Raw genomic sequence first — 19,676 nt, 5'->3', positions numbered from 1 at the left:
GCTGAATGGAACTCAGTTACATGTCCAGATTGCTTCAAAGCACATGGATGCTCTGGAGTTTTAGGCAAACTCATGCTACCCCTTCTCAACGTTGCCTAAAGAGGGCAAAGTTGAGTTAAGGGCAGAAAACTCAGAATACTCACTGGAAATTGCCATGCTTCCTGGAGACAGCCAGTGCTGGATTTGAGAGTTCAGGTTTTTTGTTGCCAGGTGAATCTACAGGGGTTTGTGTTACCAACTTCTTTTTCTCAATGTCAAAATGTTAATACAAATTATGGGAGAGGGAAATGATTTTTAGATGTTATTTACACATTTATAGCTTTCACTATGAAAACTATAGTATGTATGAGTTAAGATACTTGAGTTTGAAACTTGAACATTTTACCTTTGCTTCATAACATTTATTTAGAAGAGCAAGCTTTAAAACTCAGCATGTTTACTGTTATTGTAAAGAGTCCAAGCATGCAGACTTTCAACCAGGGGTTAAAGGCCTGCAGGCTGAACGTGGCCCTCCAAGGTCATTTATCGGGCCCCTGCCCTCAGTTTTAGACTTAGGCTCACCCTAAGTCTGAAATGACTTGAAGGCACACAACAACAACAATCCTAATTAACTTGACTATCTCATCAGCAAGAAGCAGGCCTACTCTTCCCATTGAAATCCTGATAGGTTATGTTGGTTAAAATTGGTATTATTTTTAAATATTGTATTGTTCTTGCATATTTTTTTGCACTACAAATAAGACATGTGCAGTGTGCATAGGAATTTGTTTTGTTTTTTCAAACTATAGTCAGCCCCCCCCCCCCCAACACTCTGAGGGACCGTGGACCAGCCCTCTGCTTAAAAAGTTTGAGGACCCCAGCTTTTAATATTTGAACTGAATTCAGATCACATTTTAAAATGTTTTAAGTTCATTTGTATCAATCTGCTTCATTTTGGAGTGTACTAGTTATACATAGGCGTTAATGTATTTTGTAGAAACCAGCAGTCTATGATAGAGGTGTGGGAAGTTTCTGCATCTTTCCTGGGGCCAATTCACATATCTACATATAGGACTTCTTTGCTAAATGTGTACAGATTCATTTATCTATATGGCTTGCATATTTACTTGAAGAACTAGTCTTGTAAACCTACCACAACAAAGACAAACATATAGCCATTTAATTCAAAACACTCATGGCAGTGATTTATACTTGTGGTTAACCACAAGGCCTGACTGAAGCTACATTTCACCTGTGTGTGCTTGCTTTGTAGGAAACGTGTGCACTCACATTCCTTGTATATCCCTCTCTTCGAAAGCCAGTGGTAGGAAACGGATGTTGGACTGCATATTTTGAGGGCCCTTCTGCAGTCAGAGAGGACTGATGTTTCTTCCTATATGAGGAAAACTGATGAGACAATTTCTGTGTGAGAATTCAGAAGCAGCAAAGTTGTGCTAGAGTTGCTAAAGGGGAACTAAGAAGAACATGGATTCTTGGTGTCTTTATTGTGACTACATGACTGTGATTTCCCCTCCACTGTCATCTGCACCTTCCAGATAAATTTTCCCCCAGGCCAGCAGTGGCTAATGATGTAGCCTGACACTGGGTTGGCAGGAAGATGAGGTTGGGTGTGGGGAAGCACAAATGAGCTTTGGCAGGATGAACAGTGTGTTTATTGTAATAGTCTGGGAGTACTTGGTAAGCATGCAAAAGCTGTTGCATTAGACTGGCCCATTTCCTGATAAGTGCTTGGTTTCCTCTTCAGTTCCTCTTATATCTGAATGCATCCAGAATCTTCCCTGCCAAAATAGACATGATGTCATTACATATATCCCCTTTTTTCTGCCTCCCAGCTAATGGATGAAAGCCCTTGTTGTTCAGATGCTAAGTATGGCCCCAGGTCCAGGCACAAATGATGCAGGAGTTCTAACTTGGGTACTTCTTATTCATGATCTGGTTTACACTATACAGATGAAAGCACTGTACAACTATTAGCACACTGCCACTTTTTGACATTTGAAGCAACAGGAATATTTTTAATATACAGCCGTTTTGAAAAAGGAACAACAACGAGTAGTGCACAGTAAAATTGCTTCTACATCTACCATGAAGCTCTTTTAGTTTCAGCCTTGTGTTTGCTTGTTTCTTTTTTTATTGGGAGATGAAAAATATACATACTGAACAAAGGCCCACCAGAAAGAGAATATAAGGAAAACCTCTCCAAAGAACACATGATTTCTGATTCAGATCCATGTGAGGATTTTTATTCTTACCTGTAAAGCTTAGCTGCATAATATGCATTTACTACAATATGTAATTTAGCTCTGAGGGCTCTATCCAGATTCTCTATCCTCCTTGAGGTCCTGTAAGGTTTCTAAAGTGTAGGAAGATGTGGCTATAGCTAGTGCTTTCTTCCCTTTAATATAAAAATATTTCTCATAATTATAGATGATTGATTGCTCACTTAGTCTCAGAAGAGGAATATTGACATAGGAATAAGTGTCATCAGGACAGAAACAGTTGAGGGCACTGTTTCTATGGGAGTTCCTTTACAATACCAGTTCTTGAAAAATTGATGATCATAAACTCATACTCTTTGCAACATGTAACAGAAGAAAACCAGTAAATTAGGTAGAAGGGGGAAAGTGGAATGAGGAGAGAGAATTTTAAAAACATTTTAAAAACAGCTTAAAAATGGAATAACAGAGAATTAGACTGGCCCTGCCAGATCAGGACAGTTGAAGGGTATGTAAACTATTTCTGTATTTTAAAAGTAGCACATTTCGACTGTACTGTAAAACCCAGATTAGCAGAGCAGCAGGGATTTGAAATTAAAGAGACTAAAATTAGCCACAGTAGTGATGAGCAGGCCTGCTTTTTTTGCACATGGAAATAACTATTTCTTCAGTCCTTAAATACATTATTGGGATGTTTGTGCATACTGTGGACTCCAAAAGAGCATATAATGGTGGGGATCTTGCAGTAGCCCAAAAAAAAACAGTGATTTATTTTACCTATAATAATAATAACAATAACAGCAACAACAACAACTTTATTTTTATACCCCGCCTCTATTTCCCCAAAGGGGACTCAGGGCAGCTTACATGGGGCCAAGCCCGAATAAAAACAATAGCAATATAAAACACAATAATAGACAAAGAACATGCACAATTATAAAAATTTAAACATTAGCCAATAAAAACAAATGACAAGAACTAATAAAAACATGGATTAAAATGGAGAGGTTGTAAAAGTAGACTGGGTAAGGTGCACCATATATATATTGTAAACACGAGGTGACTGATAAAGTGCTGCAAATTCTTGGAAGTGCAAATTGGGATGGGAATAGACCCTGTGTCTATATCAAGTTGACATAGGTAAAAAGTGCAAACCGGTACAAGAATGGTCACAGATACAGATTGCTATGGGGATGAGCAATCTTTATCTAAAGGCCTAAGTAAAGAGCCAGGTTTTCAAGCTCTTTCTGAATGCTACCAGGGTGGGGGCTTTCCTGATTTCCCTGGGGAGCGAGTTCCAGAGCCGGGGGGCCACCACGGAGAAGGCCCCACCAACTGCACTTGTGACGGAGGTGGGAGCGAGAGGAGGGCCTCCCCCGACGAACGAAGAGATTGTGCAGGTTCGTAGGGGGAAAGGCGATCACTAAGGTAGGAGGGTCCCAAACTGTTCAGGGCTTTGTAGGTGATCACCTGCACCTTGAATTGGGTCCGGAACGTGAACGGCAGCCAGTGGAGCTCCTTAAGCAGGAGGGTTGAACGCTCCCTATAATTAGCTCCACATTTGATTAACTATCACATTTGAATGTGTATCCTGCTTTTTTAGCATTAGGTAACCTGATGCTGCTGGTCCCACCAAAGCCAGTTTTTAACAGAATTTTACTGTAGGTAATCCTCAAATAGACAATACACAAACAACATCCAGTTGTGCTATCACTGTTTTTCACTTAGCTAGAATTCGTCCTTAATCTACCAATCGTCCATTACCACTTAATTGAATAAGATAGTCTGATTCAAAAATGGGGCTATAGAACCCTAATCCTCCTCCCTCAAAAGTTATATACAGTTATACAGATAGTAGTTATCTATATATTCATATATAAGTCTAGAAATTTTAGTCAAAAAACCTGGGTCAGCTTATCTACAGGTGAATGTGACTACTGTACCTTAAAACTTTTTAAAAAAGGAACTGCCCTTTTCTCTTGAGTAGATGGCCAAAGGTGAAAGCTTGGTCCATCCTGGGAGAACCTAAAAGAAACACAAACCCACTCTACTCTCTGCCACTCCTGGTATTTTTTAATGACAGGGAAATGTCAGCGATAAGCACCTCCTGAGGTGGCATTGGTGCTTTCTCCTTTAGTGGAATGACCCTCAGCGTATCCATGTGTCATGTCAAAATACATAATTTTGGCCCCAAAACCTGCCCTCAACTTATACATGATGTTAATGTATACAGGAGTATGTCCAGTATGATGCTTTTATATCCCTTTCTTCTCAAAACTGTCATTCAAAGCATCTTATGAAATACTATAACCAATACAGATTAAAATAAATACAAAACCACCAATAAAAGATACCGTATATACAGTAGAGTCTCACTTTTTCAACATAAACGGGCTGGCAGTGTTTTTTCTCCCATCCTGGACCTTTTACAGATATATAAACCTTCCTTGCTTAGTTTCTCCATATACTTCATGGGGCAATTTTTGTGGGTTTCCTCTTTGAATATTTTCTCTATTTCTGCTGACAAGACTCCCACTTCACCTCCGCAAAACATGCTGATGTTCCTCTTTTTATGTTACATTTCAGCACCTGAGTGCAGTCTGTATATACAATAGACCATATGAAAGATTTTCCCTTTAAACTGAATGCAGATTGTAAATAAAGTATTAAAGTGTTTTTTTCTACAGTTCAGCACTGGTGAAAAAGTAAACAGAAAATAATAGGATCTCTAAAATATTTGTTCAGATGTCTTATATGACACAGATAACAAAAATAGAAATGATCATTCAGCTTTCCTATGAGACTTAATGAAGGTATATGGAGAAACTAAGCAAGGAAGGTTTATATATCTGTGGAAGGTCCAGGGTGGGAAAAGAACTCTCCTCAGTTGGAGGCCAGTGTGAATGTTGTAATTAATCCCCTTGATTAATTACAACATTCACACTGCCCTCCAACTGAAAAGCGTTGCTTAGTTTCTCCATATACTTCACAACCTCTGAGGATGCCTGTCATGGATGTGTGCGAAATGTCAGGGGAGAATACTTCTAGAACATGGTCATAAAGCTCGGAAAATACACAACAACCCCAGTTGAGTAGATACTAGAGGTCAAAATAATGGCAGAAATCAAATGTCAGATGACCAATCGAACGCTTTCGGAGCACAGAACAGGTTTTCTCAGTTTGAAAATATTAAAAAGGAAAATGTACTTATGTGGCATCTTTTCATTTCTGTGAGACACTTATATTTTCCATTAATTATACAAAGTAATATATGGCATCATTTCTTAGAAAATACTTTCAATTTAAGAAGTCCGAAAAGAAAGCTGTTGGCTGTGTGAATATTCTGCCCAGAAACCGCTATTTCCATGATTCTAATCAATGTATACCCTGTTTCCCCTAAAATAAGACATCCCCAGAAAATAAGACCTAGTAGAGGTTTTGCTGAAATGCTAAATATAAGGCCTTCCCCAAAAGTAAGACCTAGCAAAATTTTTGTTTGGAAGCATGCTCGCTGAACAGAACACCAGAGCATGCAGGATCAGTAAATATACGTACCGTAGAGTGTTGGACATGGATTTAATGGTAGTAACATTAAATTCTTGATAGGATTCACAGTTTGTCTGGTTATGCTGGTTTGTGATGACAACTAATGTACAGTATATAACAAATGTTTGTTTTTTTGTTCAACAATTAATGTGAATTCTTCTTCATGGAAAAATAAGACATCCCCTGAAAATAAGACCTAGAGCATCTTTGGGAGCAAAAATTAATATAAGACACTTGTCTTATTTTCGGGGAAACACGGTAGTAGCAGTTTATTTTTCTGAAGTGTGTTCATTAATAAAACATAAATAAATGCTGTTATCCTGCAAATCTGCAAACTTCATGGAGTCTCTAAGAGCAATTTAGTTAACCTGATGCCCACACTTGGCTAAAACCAACTGCTTCATCCCCCACCCCACCCCAAATTGATAGTGCTACATAAATCTTTCCTTACATTGGGCTGTGACCCAATGGAATTAATTCCAAGCCCATGGGAATCTGTCTTGTCCTTCCTTTTGCACCTTCATTGTGTTACATCTTTGTTCCTCTATAATACAGAGTTTCTGCACCTGACAGGTTTTGAAATGATGATAATATCTTTTCAATGGAATACAGCTAGACAGGAAGTCATAAGTATATTTAAATACAAATCTTATAGTAAACCATAGGGAAATGGTCATGAAATTTGCAACTTGATAGCTTACACTGAATAGAATTGGGATTTCATCTGGCAGATTTGACACTGCATTTATCTTTTTTGTTAAATAATGTTTAAAAAAATACAATTTAGACAGCTGGAAAATGATTACATTTGTGTTGTAACTGTCTTATGACACCTGAAATAAGACTCATCTATGTGTGTGTGTGTGTGTGTATATAAGAGTGATGGAATCACGAGACCAGACAAAACAACAAAACTAAACACCGCACAACCTGGAAAATTGACAGCACAACGCCTCATCCACGCCTCTACGTTCATACAACAAAAAGAAAAGAAAAATAAAGTCCTAATTAGAGGGAGATGAATAATTGTTTTTATCCAATTGCTGTCAGTTAGAAGGCTAGGCTCTGCCCACTTGGTCTCCTAGCAACCCACTCAGCCCAGGGGACAGGCAGAATTAGGCCTCACTTAGACCTCTTCCACACTGCCTATAAAAAACATTATCTGATTTTAACTGGATTATATGGCAGTGTAGACTCAAGGCCCTTCCACACAGCTATATAACCCATTTATAATCTTAGATTATCTGCTTTGAACTGGATTATCTTGACTCCACACTGCCATATAATCCACTTCAGTGTGCATTTTATACAGCTGTGTAGAAGGGGCCTCATATAATCCAGTTCTAAGCAGATAATATAAGATTATAAATATACAGTACAGTCTCACTTATCCAACATAAACAGGCCGGCAGAATGTTGCATAAGCGAATATGTTGGATAATAAGGGATTCAGGAAAAGCCAATTAAACATCAAATTAGGTAATCGTTATACAAATTAAGCACCAAAACATCATGTTATACGACATATTTGACAGAAAAATTAGTTCAATGCTCAGTAATGCTATGTAGTAATTACTGTATTTACAAATTTACCACCAAAATATCACAATGAATTTAAAATACTGACTACGAAAACATTGACTACTAAAAAGACTGCATTGGATAATCCAGAACATTGGATAAGTGAATGTTGGATAACTGAGATTCTACTGTAATATGAAATAATTACTGTGGTATAATAATACAGAACAATATAATCCCTAAAACCAGGACAGTAAATAAAGAGCAACACTCTGAAAGCAGGGAAATTGGGAATTCCACAAAGGAAACAATCAGGGCCGGATAACACCTCCCAAGAAAAGATTCTTCCAGAAAGGAAGCTGAGAAGGGAGTGAATCAGTGTGTATTACCAAAGTCATTTTTATTACTATCATTACCATTATTATGGAGCCTCCGATGGCCTAGGGCAGGGGTCCCCAAACTAAGGCCCGGGGGCCGGATGTGGCCCTCCAAGGTCATTTACCTGGCCCCCGCCCTCAGTTTTATAATATAATATTTTTATATCAGTTTTAATAATATAATATATTGTATATACATATAATATTGATAATAATATTATGTTATACAATATAATACTAATAATAATACCATATAATAATATTAATTATATGTTATATATTACATATTATATAATAGTATAGTGGTATAGTTCAATATATTAATATATAATGCTAATATTGTGCTATGCTAATAATATAATGTATTGTATGTACATACAGCTGCTCTGAGTTCCCTTCTGGGTGAGAAGGGTGGGATATAAATGTAGTAAATAAATGCAGTAAATAAATAATTAATTTTAGACTTAGGCTCGGCCAAAGTCTGAAATTACTTGAAGGCACACAACAACAACAATCCTAATTAACTTGACTATCTCATTGGCCAGAAGCAGGCCCACACTTTCCATTGAAATACTGATAGGTTTATGTTGGTTAAAATTGTTTTCATTTTTAAATATTGTATTGTTATTTTGTTGTTGTTGTTGTTGTTGTTGCACTACAAATAAGACATGTGCAGTGTGCATAGGAATTTGTTCGTTTTTTTTTTCAAATGACAATTCGGCCCCTCAACAGTCTGAAAGATAGTGGACCGGCCCTCTGCTTCAAAAGTTTGAGGACCCCTAGCCTAGGGGATAAAAGCCTTGTGACTTGAAGGTTGGGTTGCTGACCTGAAGGCTGCCAGGTTCGAATCCCACTCGGACAGAGCGCGGATGAGCTCCTATCAGCTCCAGCTCCATGCGGGGACATGAGAGAAGCCTCCCACAAGGATGGTAAAAACATCTGGGCGTCCCCTGGGCAACGTCCTTGCAGACGGCCAATTCTCTCACTCCATAAGCAACTCCGGTTGCTCCTGGCACAAAACCCCCCCATTATTATTATTATTATTATTATTATATTATTTTGCTGTGGACCGTGAAAATGAATACAATCTGGCTCCAAGTATTCAAAAACACTAAAATCAGAATATATAAAAATTACTGTGGTATAATAAAACAGAACAATACAATCTCTAAAATCAAAACACTAAATAAAGAACAACACTCTGAAAACAGGGGAATTCCACACAGGAAACAATCAGGGCCAGCTAACAGCTCCCAACAAAGTATTCCCATCACCAAAGTCTGGCAAATCCTCTGTTTTCTGAGGGCCACAGACAGTAGAAACGCATAAAATATCGCAAAGAACACCACTCTGAAAACAAGGGAATTTCAGACAGGAAACAATCAGGGCCAGCTCACTCCTCCCAACAAAAAAATCACTCAGGGAGGAAGCAGGCAGGCTTTAAAGCTGCAAGGCCATTACATGCTAATCATTTTGCCTAATTGCAGCATTCATGCTTGCCTCCAACGGACAAAAAAAAAACCAATCAGAAATACTGTATATTCACAAGCTTTAGGAAATAATATCCCCTGATGGCGCAGCATGTTAAAGCGCTGAGCTACTAAACTTCTGGACCGAAAGGTCGCAGGTTTGAATTGGGGGAGTGGAGAGAGCCCCCACTGTTAGCCCCAACTTCTGCCAACCCTAAAGTTCAAATACATGCAAATGAGAGTAGATTAATAGGTACTGCTCTGGCGGGAAGGTAACGGCGCTCCATGCAGTCATACCACATGACCTTGGAGGAGTCTACAGACAACGCCACCTCTTCGGCTTAGAAATGGAGATGAGCACCAACCCCCCCCCCCCCCCCCCCCGAGTCAGACACAACTAGACTTAATATCAGGGGAAAACCTTTACCCTTTACCTTAACTACCACCAATTCATTGACCTCTTCTACAAGACATTTGTCCTTAATATCACATTCTTTGAACCTTTGCAACCGAACAAAGCTCTTTTTTGGCTTCACATAACCGGTGTCAATACTTTGTGTGCCTCTTTACATTTCCACTATGGAAACTGCAAACACAAAACTTTGCAAAATTTCAGTACTTATGGCTCTTTCTTTCCCCTTGCAGAGTGATCGTCTTCTTATTAAAGGAGGGAGGATAGTTAATGATGATCAGTCATTTTATGCTGACATTTACATGGAGGATGGCCTAATAAAGTAAGTATTGTATAAGGTTCCTGTACCCTATTAGCTGTTTTTGTGAGCGATCCAAGTATTTTCTTCCCTTGCAGAAAACGGGACATCAGGAATTATTCTGTACCAGATTACTTTTTATCTCATGTACACTAGGGTTATTATATAGCATATATTTGTCTATGTAACTGTATTTAAACTGCCATGGTATTGAGAAAATCTGCATTGAAGAGGAGAGGACAAATATGATTTATGTTTTGTTTCTGGCATGATTGATGCATCATAAAAATAACTGCTATGTTTATTACTGCTAAAGTTGATAAAGGATTGCTTTAAAGAAGCTCTACCTTTAAGATCCCAGGCTGTTTTAAATAAAAACTATTATGCCTTGTGTTTTGTCTGGCTTCTGGATGCATTTATGAAGTCAGAGTAATGACTTAAGCGGTTACAGGCTGAAATAGTTCTGGTGTGTAAATACATGCAATTATGATTAAATCCCTGTGCAGCAAATTTGGGCTGTGGGATATTTTATAGCCAAGGATCTCAAATGTTCTTAAAATACAAAAGCAAATATCTAAGCAGTTCTGCAGGAAATCTTTTTAAAAGCAGCAGTTGGGAAATACAGTAATATGTAAGAGAAGGGAAAAGGTCTATTTTTCAGAATCTGAGGAGGAAAATGTAGTTTATTGACTTCTGGTGTGTTGCCACAAAAGATATTTGCAAAGTACTATCAGCTGGAGAATGTTTAGAACTCACAAAAGAAATCAAATGTGAACTCATTGACACAGAGATATGCTTAAAACTTTCTTCCTGCATCTCCAAGAAAGATGTAGTTAGCTACCATGAAGTGCCAGTTTTTGTATGAAGCTAGATCTTATAAAAGGAACACTTTGGGAAATGTAATATTTCAAGATTTCTTCAGTTAGGATTGAACTAAATTTCTAACTAACATGATCACAATTATTCTTTGCATATTTGAAACTGTATATTTGTCTTTGGACATTCTGCAATTCAAAGAATGAATAGTAACAGAAAATATTTCCTAATTTATTCACTGTTATCCTATAGAGCAGAGAATGGATCACATATTCAGAAGAGTTTATAGTGGAAAGTTTGCAGCATAAATAAAATATTTAGGATCATAGCATCATAACATTGGAAGAGACAATAGACCACATGGGCCATCCAGTCCAACCCTCTCCCATTGATTTCCTTCTCTCTTTATAGCATGCAACAGGATACCGAAGTAACTTTTTTAAAAAAACATAAAACTGAAAACAAAAAGCAGGCGTACAGATGAGAAGACAAGAAAATCTCAAAATGCCAAGGCTCAACGATCAGAGAAATCATGAGCCTTTGCAATGAAAATGTCTTTGCCTTGCATTTTAATGCCTGCAGGAAAGGGCTAGTCAACAATGTAAGATCATTAAGGTTTAAGAGTTCACTATAGAAAACTCTCTATTTCCCTTAACTACATTTCTAGGGATGGGTCAAAGAGTTGAGCTTTTTCTGATCACATGGGAAAGAACATGCAAAAGGATCTGGTCCTTTGAGTGTCCTTGTCTCAAACAGTTTAGGATTTTGAGAGGCATGACTAGGATTTTAAAGTGGATTCAATAATGGAACTTGAGCCAGTGATGCTGCATAAACTGACAACCAGCACTGTTCAATTTTTTATACCATTTTATGTTTCTTAATACTTTTCAAAGGCAGTTATCTGTAGAAAATGTTACCTGAATACAGCATTGATGTAGCTATTTATTTATTTTTATTTATTTACATCATTTTTACCCCACCCTTCTCACCCGGAGAGACTCAGGGCGGCTTACAACAGTTGGCAAACTACATTGCTCAAAACATATTCAATAAAACGTATTATTAATAAACAATAAAACAGTACCACATCAATTAAAACTCTAATTAGACTCTATTAAACCATGAATTATAAAATTTAAAATGCATGTATAGTTAAATTCATCCACTAACACCTTCAAGTGCACCTTGATTCACGTCATATCTACCTCAGATGTTACTCCTCGAACGCTTGAATACATAGCCATGTCTTCACAGCTTTCCTGAAACCTAGGAGAGTCAGAGCTTGTCGAACACTACTGGGGAGGGCATTCCGCAGCCGGGGAGCCACCACCGAGAAGGCCTTGTCCCTCGTTCCCATCAGCCGGGACCAAGAGAAGGGCCTCTCCAGATGATCTTAACAACCTAGTAGGTTCATAGGAGGCAATCAAAGTTTATAATTGCAGGAGACTGATGAAAAAAAATCTACAGAGGGTACACAGAAAAGACTAAGTACCCTCAACACACCTGATCTTTTCTGACTTAAAAGCTAAGTGGGTGCCTGGTTAGTACTTATATAGGAGCGAACATGAATCCCCATTAAACATTAGTGACCAAAAACCTGGCGAACTACTGCCTGCCAAATTTGACACTACTGAGCTGCATGGACTGGGAGTTTGTTCAGTATAAAACAATCATCTTTGTTTGTAGTTGACTATGCCCATTGAATCAGTAGAGCTTATCCAAGATTTACATATCAGCTTTGTCTTTTTTCAGTGAATCTGTTCTAGTTAAGTAAATACATATATGTAAATGTCACCATAATGATGCTCCTGTATCTAGCTAAATCTTTCTTTTATGGGAAAGAAAACATTTCAGGTACTGCTACAACAGTCAATATGATGCTGTTAAAATTGAGTGTTATGTTGGTCGATGTCCAAATGCATGATGAACTCTCTGTCAACTCCCAGAGAAAGGCTTATATTTGCTTTGGAAATATTTTTGAATTGAGAGGAATTGCAAAACTTTGGCAGATCTCAGATGTTTATCTGTATTTAGGGATTTTCATTCTTTGCTACAATTGTTTATTTTTTTATTTTTAAAATCTTAAGGTGTTGTTTCTATGTCGAAAGACAATGCTGCTGCTAGAAATTTTTGAAAGCATTTTCTTTATTTCTCATCATTTCTGAATAAGACAAATAATGGTAAATGATGGGTAAACTCCAAATTCTAAAGGCAGTGTTCAAATGTAATGCCACTGTCAAGAGTGGTACATATCTGTTTAAATGGGTATATTTTGGTAATAACTTTAGAACTTGGTGACAACTGTTTCTCATGTCATGGTGTACTGCAAGAAAAATGACTAAGAAGAATTTATTTGATTTGAAAATATGAATGGCATCGATAAAAATATACTGCTATTAAATACCAAGTGGATTTTTCTGGTACATTCAAAATAGACAAAAATAAAACTTCAGACATGTTTAAGTTATGAAATTCACTGCCATGATGGTAGGTTAAGAACCACTAGCTTTTGTGGAGGTCTTAAAACACATGCAGTCTACTGTCATTCTTGGATTTTGGAGTCTGCAGTTCAGACCCTGGCTGACCATGAAACATTTTCTTTCTTTCTGTCTCCTGGGGTTGGTTGGAGGAAGAAAACATATGTCCCAATTCCTAAAAAAAATGATTGAATATGAATGTAATAAAGAAGTATTTTACAAATTCATTAAGGATGTATTGATAAATACATGCTACTATGATAGATATGCAGTGCTGAACATCCATGTGTAGAGGACGTTAAGCTCTGAATACTTCTCCATGCCTTAAGGATAAAAGAATGGTTGCTGCAGGGTTTTTTTCTGTTCAGGACACTTCAGAAGCATCCAGAAAACTGTTGTTTGAAAATGCTATCTTGGATATGGACTAGCTTTGGTCAGATCTTCAAGTTTACCAAACTATACACAGTTCACTGCTGATAGTACTGTATATACTTGTACTTGTGTATAAGTCAACTTCATGTAAAGGTTGAATACATATTTTGAGTCAAAATTATTAATTTTGACATGGCCCAAGAGAAAAACCTTGGGACCTTGACATGGAACTCCTTAGATCCATTCCACAGAATGGCAAAAGTGCTACTGCCTCCTCAGGCAAGCAGATACCCAGCCATTGCCACCATTTTCCTGGAAATGTATTGCAAGAGGCTTCCAGAAAGAGTAACGGTGGTTGGTACCTAGTAGAAGCCTGACCCTTTCTACACTTTCCACCTCAGGGTGGAAATGCCAAAGACATCACTGTAGCAGAGAAAGGTGAGTGGGGAGGGGTTTAGCTCCTCCTCCTCCCCCCCCCCTCTCCCTCACTGGCAGAGGAGCACCGAAGAGCCACTGCTGTGGAAAAAGCAGAATGGGGGGAGGGAGCATTTCCAACTTCTAAGAATCTCCTCCACACTCTCTGTCCTAGTGGAAAGTACTAAAAAACTGCCTCAGGGTAGAGGGGATCAGGACATCTTTCATGTTTTCCTGGGCCAGACTAAGGCGAGAGCTTAACTTGTCCAGGGAAAACCTAACAGAAGCCTTGGCCAGCTCTGCTATCACAGCTGTGGCAAGAAAGCACTAAAGAGCCACCACCCTGCCATTTTTTTGAGCAGGCATTGCAATAGGTCAGAAAGAATGTTGTGGCAGACAGAAGTACTGTATTGAGCCATATATAAATTGATATAAGTTTTTTGAGTCAATATATGATATTGAAGTATATGTTGCACCCCAGCAAAGGTCCACCTTGCTCTCAACACACACCACTGAGACAGACTTGGTATAAACAGTTTATTGGTAAAAAGGTAGCAAAAAGGCAAAAATGCAATAAGAAAATGCAATAATCAAAATAGGATCCAATGTCCCAGGAAACTGTAAATAAATCCCTAGATGGCAAGGGTTAAAATAGGAACATGATCTTTAAAGCAGAATCCAAAGTACATGATACAAACAGGAACATGAAGGCAAGAATACTTTCCCAAAATACATAGGCAAAACCTGAACTAGGACTTGAGGCTTGAAACAGGAACAAAGCAGGAGATCTTGCTCTAAAAGTAAAGTTGCTTGATCTGAAAGCTCTATTTACCCGTTTTTGCAAGACATGAACTCATTTCTTTGGCCTTGGGTTCCCAACCTTTTGGCCGCAATTCTTGGAGAATGCCTGAGGAGTCTGCTTCTCAGAAGCAACCTCGCATTTCTGTCTAGTTGCACTCTCTCATTATCACTATCTGAAAGTGAATCACCTGGCTGTTGTTGACTCTCCTGACTGCCCTCCTCCTGTTCTGAAAGCTGTGAAGGGTCACGCTGATCTGAATCCTCTGCTATCTCATCTTGGCCTGCTAGCTCATCTTGGCTCCCTGCCTGAGTCTCCTACTGCTCAAACTACAACATTTTCAGACTGTGAAACCCCAAATCCTCCTTCATCATCAGACTGAACCACAACAGTATATATGATATTGTATGTTGCTATCAGCTGTTTACTAAAGCATTTTTATCTTACTTCTCTAGGAATCTGGTCCAAGAAACTTACAAGGAAAACATAAATAACCCAAAAAATAAACATTATGAAAATCCAATTCAGACCTCCACAACCTGTGACCTTCAAGGTGTTTGAGACTCCAGCTTCCAGAAGCTCTAGCTAGCATGTACAATGATCAGGAATTCTGGGAGCTGAAGTCCAAAACACCCGGAGGGCCACAGGTTATGACCAAATTCTGCAGTATTGGATAAAAATATCAAATACTTATTTTTTAAAAGAAACCCGCTTAGACTTTGTCATTGCATGTGTGTGTTTCTTGATTCTTTTGTTCTCATATATTCAGGCAAATTGGAGACAACTTGATAGTCCCTGGAGGAGTGAAGACCATAGAAGCCAATGGGAGGATGGTTATTCCTGGAGGAATTGATGTCCATACCCACCTGCAGATGCCGTATAAAGGGATGACAGCAGTGGATGACTTTTTCCAAGGAACAAAAGCAGCTCTGGCGGGTGGCACTACTATGATCAGTAAGTTCAAGAGCAAACCTTCCCTTGAAACTAAGTAGTAGTTTTTAGTACTTCTATACTAGTAACCACATATTTATAGCTGATGACATGTTTTCATGTTAGCTGGCCATTAGAAGATGTGAATCATGTGCTTTTTTGACAAGCTTTTAATTATAGCTGTTACTCAGTCGTGCTGTTGTTTGATCATCAAATTTTTGTCATCTAAAATCTTTAATTTTCTAGGTGTGTCTTTTACTCAGTTAAAGATTTCCCCTTGATATTAACTCTAGTCATGTCCAACTCTGGGGGGGGGGGGGGTGCTCATCTCCATTTCTAAGCCAAAGTGCTGGTGTTGACCGTAGACGCCTCTAAGGTCATGTGACCGGCATGACTGCATGGATCGGTATCTATTGATCTATTCACATTTGCATGTTTTCGAACTGCTAGGTTGGCGGAATCTGGGGCCAACAGTGGGAGCTCACCTTACTCCCTGGATTCGAACTGCCGACCTTTTGGTCGGCAAGTTCAGCAGTTTTGCCTGCTTCACCATCAGGGGCTCCTTTACTCAAGTAGTGATTGCTTATTAGGGGTGAAATTCCTAATTAGAATTGATGTTTGGTAGAGCACCTGTCATCCTAGAATGCATTTTTGAGCAGCACACCAATACTGTGTTGGAAGACCTTTATGAAAGGTATCTGTCCTTGTACCTTTCTCTTACAAGATAGGCTTCAGTGGCATAAAATGCCCCTTTGTGAATGGATTTGTTCTTTATAGATCCAGCTAGAACCCGTGAAAAGGCTCATTTTTCAGGCTAAGTCCACAGAAAATGCTACTTTCCTATGGAGATGTCTGCACTATAAACAGTATATTTTCACAGATCTTAGGCCTTCTGTGATCTGCACTTCCCCAACCAAGAGGAGTAGCACCAAGAGGAGAAATGCTGTCTCAAAATTGCAAAAGGCCTCAGTAAAGCTCCAGACTTTTTGCAGTAAGGTACTATTCACTTGGAGCTCTCCCAAGTGCTGTACCATCTCTTCTGTGTTGCAATCTATATGCCTTTATTACATGTTGGCATTAACTAGTGCATTGTTCATGAAGTCCTCCTCATCCCTAAAAGAATGGCAGACAATGTAGCCCCCCCACCCCAGTTTTACGAAGTACTTAAAAGAATTCAAATTACCTTGAGAAGGAGGGATTGAGGATTAGATAAGTTTAATTATGTAATGATATATTGGGAACTGTAATCTTTGTAGTGGGAAATTCTGCATCTCTCTATACAAAATTCAAAGTCTGTATGTATATTTATAAGTTTGTTTGTTCATTCCACAAAGGTTTCTACATGGCTTAATGGATTTGGACCAAACATGGTACATATGCCTATCATGATCCAATGAAAAATACTAGTGGTTTATGGGTGGGACTGTTATTGGAAGTTATAGTCCAACCACATTTGGAGAGTTGTGTGATTTCCACCCACAATGGATTTGGAACACATACCATTCATGATCTCACTTAAAATCCTGGCATGGTTTGTAGGACCCTTTTAGAGAAAGATGATAGCTGGAGTTTAGCCATAGACACATGTAATTCCCACCCACAGCTGAAGATGTGGCTCTTCTAACTGGTCAGACAGCCCAGCCTACTTGCCAGGCTGCATTTCTTAATAGCCCTTAACTAGGCAGGCAGGGATAATGTGCTTTGCAGCCCAACAAGAAGGCTGAGCCATCTAACTGGTTAGGAGGAGAGCTGAGAGTTGTAGTCCAGCCAGATCTGAGGCTATTGAGAGTTGCAACCAACCAGATCTGAGGCTGATGGGAGTTACAGCCTGACCAGGTCTTGGTGTAGTGGGAGTTTTAGCCCAAAACCTTGATGATTCAACTGAAAATACTAGTGGGATGGAGGGTATCCCATAATGGAGTTGGAGTCCTGAAATGTAACATTTAACTGCCATGGGTTAATGCAATGGAATTTTGGGATTTTCAGTTTTGTGAGGTATTTACCCTTCTCTGTGCGGTGTTCACCAAATGCAAATTCCAGGATTCCATAGCATTGAGCCCAGGCAGTTAAAGTGGTGTCAAGCTGCATTTTATGGTGCAGATGCATGCTCAACTCATTAAATAGGATATTTTATTTTCTTGGAATCTGAACTGGAATGGTTAAGATGTTTTACATAGAAATATAATCTGGGTGTTGACACTGTTAAAAGTATGCATTTCAGTTAATTTCTTTCACAACACTAGTGAAGTTTGTGTGTTTGGAGCAGGATGGCTATTGAGTCTATGCAGTTTGCATGGGGTGAAAATTTGAGTACAGGAGAAGCCCATCACTCTGCTTATGTTTGGAGATACTATGGTAGGTAATCTGCTGTCTGAATTACTTTGCTTTTTTGCGGCGGGGGGGGGGGGGAGGATATTTCTAAGTATTAATATTTTTTCCTTTGAACATTTTTTCTCTTTGTAATTTATAATGACAAAACCTGTTTCTGGTGCATAATGTGGGGTAGATATAAATAATTTAATGCTAAATACGTTAGGATTAGTGTTGTTCAGGTTGGAAGTATAGTTCCTTGAATGTGTTTATGTAGAAAATGTAGTAAGTTGTCCTTCATGTTCTTATTTTTACTGCGGCTTTATAGCACCTTTGTGTATGTTTTATATTATTGTCACTAAAAAGGCATGGGTGAAAATTGGTGTGGTCATTGGAGTGGATGAATTGTAGGTAAGACAAACATCCTCCAGTAGAACCCCAAGTCAGTTGACATTTGTGTTGTAACTTCTATGAAAACTTTAGTATTTCTGGGGAAAATCTTACCCATTGTATAAAGACATGTGGAATAACTATACTTAGCTTCATTGTGTTACTATGGATTAATTTTTGGCAAACTTGATTTTTATTCTGGGAACATGAGAGTGATGCATACGTAGGAGTCAAGGTTTAAATCTTTGAAGAAAGTCTTCAAATAATGTCACACTTTCGCCTGTTAGGAGGTAAAAATGCATACAAATATGCTTCCTGTAAGGAAGAGCAGGGCACCTTGCCCAAGTGTGTCTTGGAAGAGGAACAAAATTATCTCCCAGCATACCCTGGAAGCAAAAAAGAATAAATGAGAATGGAAATTCTTCTATAGGCAGGCTCAGGCTCACAGCTTGGTGCTGCTGTGGTTCTTACTGCTTATTGAGATGCAGTGTCTTGAAGGTATAAATGCACCTGGTTGAAAACTTTGGTTTTCTTCTTGCTCCTCCATTTCTGTTGTGGTAGGAACTGCAGTGTCTGCCGCATTACAAGACTGCAGTAGAAGCTTAAGATTACATCAGGGGCAATAAAAGGGTACATTAGGCTACATTTTAAGTAGCCGCACATTTTTTTCATAAGGAGTGGTACTGAGAGATAGAGATGCTGGAACTTACTACTTCCCATTCACTTCTCAGCAAGACTGCTAAAACCACCTGGTGCAATGCCAGAAGCCATTAATTCATAGTGCTTTTAGTTTTTTTTATCTTTCTCCTGGTAAATGCACTCTAGACACATTTGAGAAATGGCAGTTAGTAAGATGTTAGATGCTGTTTTGCTTCACATGCTGTCTAGGAGCTCTGAAATATATCAAATGGTCTTGAGTAGAAAATGCTGGAATAGTCCCTATTCATAGTTCTAAAATATTCCAAACTCTGAGGTCTGTCTCATGCTTCTCCTTTTCCCATTTCCTTTCTGTTAAGTACCCTGTTCAACAAATTCACAGTATCCACTTAAACATTCTTTACAATTGTTTGCATGGTGTTTCCTGTTTTAAAAAAGGAACATTAAAACGGTGTTACAAGTATTCTTTAGATAGTGCTCCAAATAAGATTAAAGCATATGAGAGATGACTTTATCACAAAAGGCTACCCAATTGCAATTATAGCACTGTGATTTTGAGTTCTGGAGGAACCTAATCACATGACTTTGGTGCTTGCCTGTAGCAGTTTTGTGTTCATGCATTGTAGTGTTTTTCTATATTCATGAGAAAAAAGTGTCAATAGTCCAAATAAC

The 19,676-nt window shown here is 38.5% G+C and overlaps 1 protein-coding gene across 2 annotated transcripts in view; it reads left to right on the top strand.

The window, feature by feature from the left end:
• dpysl3 (dihydropyrimidinase like 3) overlaps nt 1-19,676 on the top strand; it is a 91,803-nt gene that overhangs the window by 38,027 nt on the left and 34,100 nt on the right. For both annotated transcript variants that reach the window (XM_003217442.4, XM_008104794.3), the window contains exons 2-3: nt 9,775-9,863; nt 15,487-15,671. In XM_003217442.4, coding sequence (XP_003217490.2) covers nt 9,775-9,863; nt 15,487-15,671 — 274 coding nt within the window. The remainder of the gene's footprint in view (nt 1-9,774; nt 9,864-15,486; nt 15,672-19,676) is intronic.

Source organism: Anolis carolinensis, chromosome 2 (genome assembly GCF_035594765.1).
Source record: "Anolis carolinensis isolate JA03-04 chromosome 2, rAnoCar3.1.pri, whole genome shotgun sequence".
NCBI lineage: Eukaryota > Metazoa > Chordata > Lepidosauria > Squamata > Dactyloidae > Anolis > Anolis carolinensis.
Note: the sequence above shows the minus strand (reverse complement) of the source record. Positions and strands in the feature narration are given on the sequence as shown.